General features: G+C 44.1%; 2 protein-coding genes across 3 annotated transcripts in view; one reads left to right on the forward strand and one right to left on the reverse strand.

Moving 5' to 3' along the window:
• Nucleotides 1-2,562, reverse strand: part of TMEM135 (transmembrane protein 135) — a 209,177-nt gene extending 206,615 nt beyond the window's left edge. For both annotated transcript variants that reach the window (XM_072969032.1, XM_072969031.1), the window contains exon 1: nt 2,214-2,562. In XM_072969032.1, the coding sequence (XP_072825133.1) occupies nt 2,214-2,230 (17 nt within the window). In that variant the 5' untranslated portion in view covers nt 2,231-2,562. The remainder of the gene's footprint in view (nt 1-2,213) is intronic.
• LOC102531656 (uncharacterized) lies at nt 2,353-5,404 on the forward strand. Its single transcript, XM_072970711.1, is given in 2 exon segments — nt 2,353-2,774; nt 3,867-5,404. Coding segments are annotated over 2 exon segments (1,029 nt in total). The 3' UTR covers nt 4,474-5,404.
• Nucleotides 5,405-6,000: the final 596 nt, after the last annotated feature.

The raw sequence follows: 6,000 nt of genomic DNA on the forward strand, positions 1-6,000 counted from the left end.
ATACATCTCCAGTGCACTATTTCACTTAATTCTCACAGAGAAAGACACAGTAACTTGCACAAAGTCAAATAGCTAGTAACTGACAGAGCTGAGATCCTTTTCAAAAGTCCACCCACTTCTTCCCACATCACTTTGTATCTTGGCACCTGGCGTTATACATTTAATCAAAATTGCCCAACACTGACAAAGATCAAAGTGTTGCTACAAGCTCTAAGAGACCCAGCCACACATACAAATATAACCGAAACAAAACTGTTATGAAATAATGCTTATCTGTACCACTTGCAATGGACTCTGATTTTTCTATTCTCCTGTTTCACTTAAAATAAAAAACTGATCAGTTCCCACCAATTTTATTTCACAAACACCCACGGACAGCAACCCAAAGTCTGAAATACCAGCTGTATTTCAAATACAGATACAAGGCCAAAATAGATGGAGGATTTGTCCTCAAGTAATATTTAATCTACTTGGAAATATAACAGTAAAACACAAACATTTCTTGACCCCCATGCTCCAACCCCACCTGCTGGAATAGAAGAACCCATTTCCTGTTGCTCTCCTGAACTCCCCTACCATGGAACATAACCAATAAATTATCTAGGCAGTAGACATGAAAAATATCAGACACTCTACAAATAGTTATCGAATGAATCAATAAATAAATGAGGCCCAATAAAAGAGGGAGAAATTACATACCATGATCTCTTTCCCCACCTACATCACAATCCTCTAAGGGCAGGCACAATCTCTTTGCACTACTGAACACATCAAGAGCTCAGCCATGTTTATAGATATTCTGTTTTTAAAAATGAGCTACTGACTGGCCACAACTCAGGTGGAATTGCAGATAAACATGGCTCTTTGCTAAAGAAAATCAAGGAAGACATTTCCAGCTCTAATAATTAAATTCACTATCTACTTCTACTCTAGATCCTTACTATACAAAGTGTGGCTCTGAGTCCAGAAGCATCAGTATTACCTGGGAGTTTGCTACAAATGCAGAATTTCAGGCCCCACCCAGACCTACTGAAATCAGAACCCTGATTCTAACACGCGCCATCAGCATATTCCTAACATGCATTAAAGTTTGAAAAACATTGGTGTACAAGACACAAATGAAACTGGTTTCTGCAACCTCAGAGAAAGTTATCATTTCTCTGTTATCTCTATAATAAATAATCAGACTTTTCAAGAAGTACTGCAGATATGGCCATAACACACCTTCAGGAATATTAGGGTATAAATCTAAATTATTACTCAATGAGAAGTAGGAAATTGACCATCCATTTTATACTGAATGGAACTGTTAGGAAACATACAAAAATAAATATTGCTGCCTTCTTAGGACACAGGCTCTATTGGCCAAGAAAATGAGAGAATGAACTTCAATAGCCCGTGTGATAAATCACTAATACCAAGGATGAGATTACTGAAAAAAAGAGATGCTGGTGACAGCATTTAAGAATAAACTTCTTTAACAATTATCAGTGATACATATACATATTTCCAAAGATTCTCTATTAAAAAGCCCAAACTTAGGTTGCCCTACATATAAGGTTGTGTAATAAAGGAGCTACCTGACATAAAGTCAAATTTCCTACTCATTTTCACTGACTCAAAGACTCACCGAGCAAAAGCTCAACCAGGAAATAAATCACTTCGCGAACTTGCAAAAGTATCTGTAAAACCCTCAGACCACAATCCTGTCATCCCAAGCTGAGACAAGATTTGAGTCCACAGAGACTTGATAACAAGTATGCCCTTAAAAAATTGTTTTTAGAGAGTTGGGCGCCAAAACAGAGGGAATTAGATGAGGAATGATTGCAGGCCATTTCTTATTGCCTCGCTGACCTACAAACCTCTCTCCACCACAGGGCAGGAGAGAGGAAAAATAACGCAGGTCCCTGAACTCACAATTTTAGGTGTCCCAAATTTAAAGTTGAGACCCCATCCTCTCCCCAACTACAGGCATTCAGATGACAACTCAACCTCTGATTCCCCTCCCCCTTCTCCCGTCCCCCGTAGGATTTAGGATATCCGCCCCTCACGACCGCTCCACATCCCACCCACAACAGTCAAAAACTCCCTGACCCCTCCCAGTGAGAAAGTAACACAGGGCGAGTGCCCCAGGCCCCTCCGGAGCACTGCTGCACCCCCTGGCCCAGCCTCCACACTCAACTCATCCTAGGGGAAGGGCTGATGGGTCTCACCAAGTACAGAGGGGCATAGATCTTCAGGGACTCCTCCAGGGCGCCCCTGGTGATATGCACGAAGGCGACCCTGCAGGAAGGGTGCCAAGTGTGGCCGATCTCGTAGCAGTTATGAGGGATGGACTTGCTGAGAGCCGCCATGACGAGGAGCCGCGCGCTGGGGCCGGGAGGGAGGGAGTCGAAGCTCGGGAGGGAGGGAGAGAGTCGAAGCTCGGGAGGGAGGAAGGAAGGAGGAAAGCGAGCGCCCAACCACCGCGGGCTCGCCGGGCGGGCCCGGGGGAGGTGCGGAATACAGGCGAAAGGTCACGCCAGCAGGGTTACCCTGGGCCAACGTCCTCGGATGTTGAGCGCTCGGCGTATTGCGGCTCGAGGGGGCGGGGCGCGCACCGGGGAGGCGGGGAGAGGCGGGGCGTGCGCGCTCCCTCCAGCGCGCCTCGGCAGGGTGCGCGCGCCCGCCCCTCGGAGCCCCGCTGGGCGTGGGGAGAGCAGGAAGGGAGGGAGCCGGGCGCGCCTGCCGCCCGCCTCCGCACTCCCCACGCCCCGCGCGGGCGCGCGCGTGCTGTAAAGGATGCGCGGAGAGGTGACTTGCGTCACGTCGTACTCCAGTCTCTGTCCTCTCAAAGCCCAGCCAAGTAGAACTGAGGGCAGTGGAAGAAAAGGATTAAATGTCTTTGTTGGGAGCTGGTGGAGGAAGATGGTTGCCAGAGGAGAGCCTGGACAACTGTCCTCCTCAGAATTGCCAGCTTTCCTGCCCTAGAGTGCCAGGTAATAAATAGCTAAGGCTGACTGCTGGTTGGGACCACACTGCTCTCCATTGCTGGGCTTTCTAAGCTCTTCAGTGTTTGGGAAGGCTTGAAAAATTTGTTAGCCATGTTCTTGCACTTCCTGTGTGGGGAAAAGGCAGGAGGTCATCCTTTCAAAACTCTGGGCTACTGAACAGCCCTGTCTACAGTATCCTCACAGTTGCTGATCAGTCAAATAAGTAACCTAGCAAGGACTCATGTGCCAGAGGCACAGAAAGCCGAATTGACAGCAAGTGCTTGTAAAAAAGTAAGGGATTTTTGCAGGGCGTCAAGCAAGGTTGTGGGAGCCAAGCTTCAGATCCACTCCCACCTGGTCTTGAGTTAGAGGTTTCTTAAATAGTAAAAACAAAGCGGCTGGGATTAATCATCATCTTGAGACATTTCTTAATCATAGTTTCGTGAGTCAGGATGTTTCTGGTTTAGGATAGCAATCAGTACATTAACCATGTTATTGACAACAGCAGTTTTCCTCATCTGACTCTGGTTGATTAGTTCAGTCAGCACGGGATTGAGGTCAGCGGGGGATAAGAAAGGGAATTAAGTTTTAGATAGATTAATCATAAACTCAGTAAGGGAACTCAGTTTTAGGGGGACTCGGCTTCAAATAGTACATGTGTAAGGCAGCAGTGATCTTAGAACTCACACCTGGCTAGAAAAACTAGGCCAACAATTGGCATGACAAGGAACCTGAGTGGCTTATGAGTCTTACAACCCCTCTAAAATGTCAGTTTCCTCACCTATAATAACCTTCCAGGTTCCTTGGAATTCTAAATTTAGCTTCTCAGAGCAGGCGCTTATTACTTTTAGAGGAATCCGATTCTAATCTAGTCTTCATTCATTCATTCTACAGATATCTACTGAGCACATGCTATTTTCCAGGCACTGTTCTAAGCTCTGTAGATTCAGATGTGGACAAGAGAGAGAAGTTTCAACCACCCCTCCTTCTCCCCCTCCTAGTGCCACAGAGCTGGAGCCAGAGCTCAGGAGTTACAGTGAATGATGACATCACCAGAGTTTTTCACGATAAGAAAATAAGGAAATCTACACAAGAGGAGATCAAAAAAAGAAATAAAACTGTTATCTTCTGTTTAAGGGGAGAGAAAAAGACTGAAAAGGAAGCAAAGCAGATCTTGGGGAATGACACTGGTGATACTGCAGAGGATCCCTATACATCTGTTGTGACGTTGGTACCTCCAAATGATTGCTAATCGGCTCTGTATGATGCCACATGAGAAACAGAAGAGTCCAAGAAAGAATTTATATTCTGGGCTTCTGAGAGTGCACCTTTAAAAAGCAAGATTATTTATGTCAGCTTTAAAGATGTCATTAAAAAGAAATTTGGAGATATTAAACATGAGTGGCATGTAAATGGCATGGATGACATAATGAAGCATTCACCACTTGGAGAGAACTTGGGAGACAATGCAGTAGTCTCACTTGAAGGAAAACCCTTCTAAAATGACAGTCAAATGCCATCTGTGTGGTAAGGAGCTTCCACTTCTGTAGCTCAGCCAACTGGAATAGTGCTGGGGGTTGTTTTGGGTTTTTCCCCTTCACTAGTTGGCCCTTTCAAAACAATTAATGAAGGAAATACCATTCATGTAAACAGCCTATCAGCGATTGCCACTAGACTGTTTAATACTATTACTTTTATGTAGAACCCAAGGAATGCTTTCCCAGAATACTGTAGACGAAACAGCTAGTTACATTGTGAAGGAAAAGCCCAATTGGGCTAACAAGCTAAGTCACAAATCTAAGTGTGGTAAGTGTCAGTTTACTGATCTAAGTTCTGCTGGGCTAACTTGTAAATCTGAAGTTTAGTGTCAGTTTACTGGTCTAACAAGCTAACTGTAAATCCAAGCTCAACAAGTGTCAGTAACATGATCTGTTCCAAATTGATAAGCTTCAGTGTACTGATTCCTTGCTTTTTGTTGTTTGAGCCTTATTGGCTAATAGCCCCATACTTGTAATTAACCCTATAAAACCTCATGTGCACATCTTGGAGGTGCTCAGAGCTTCGGAGCAGAAGCCCCTCTGAGCCCGCCGGCGTAATACATCTGAGTACTCCAACCCTCCGAGTGGTGCTTGTTTCTTGGCTGGCCTGTCATTTCCATAACAACATGCCTCCCTTGCAACAAGCACTACAATGTTTGCGATTGTCAATGTGAACAGCTTAGAATACTGCAGAAGTTAAGCTAATTGAATGCCTTGGAAGTATTACCCACTGGTCAAATGGTAAACTTCATTCAGTCTCATTATAGTTGCAGTTGATTGCAGTTCTGTGAGGCTCGAGCATTCATACACTTCGCCCACCTTGGCAAGCCTATTTTTGTGACATGGCAGCACGGGTATAACACTAAGCACTGAAGGCACTTTTTTTGTAATGAATTTAACCCCACCCCCACCCCTAAAAGGAATGCTGAGTAAGTTGTGGCAACTGTGTCAACTTATTCCTAGTAGCGCAGTGTTTATTTGTGTTACCTGCATGTCTTAAAAGAAATAGCTGTTATGAATGCTCTTTTGTTTTCCACTGAGTATACACTACTAAGTCGTGTATGTACTTTTATGTTTACCATGTGAGTCTTTCAACACTGAAGATAGGTTGACTTATCAGTCATGATGGCAATTTCCATATAACTAAACCTTAAATGGAGCAATAGTTTTGAGATCAAACTCCCCACCCTCACCAGAAGGCCATTGTCACAATAAAAATTGTAACATGTTACCAAAAAGGGAGAGGGGGAAAGAGGTGTCTATTTTCATACAACTAGCATTCTAGAGGGGGAAGAGGAAAAAAATAGGCAAGAAATAAACAAGATAATATAAAATAGGTGTATTAATATGAGACAGTATAAACTAAAGATAATAAAAGAGCATTGCTCAGATTGAAAGCCCAAAATAACAGTGGTAAAAAATAAAGTTTGTGTCTCTCTCGGATAAACATAAGCAGTCTTAGGCTAAAATGGTGGCTCCACACCTATCAG

This window comes from Vicugna pacos, chromosome 10 (assembly GCF_048564905.1).
Source record: "Vicugna pacos chromosome 10, VicPac4, whole genome shotgun sequence".
Lineage (NCBI taxonomy): Eukaryota > Metazoa > Chordata > Mammalia > Artiodactyla > Camelidae > Vicugna > Vicugna pacos.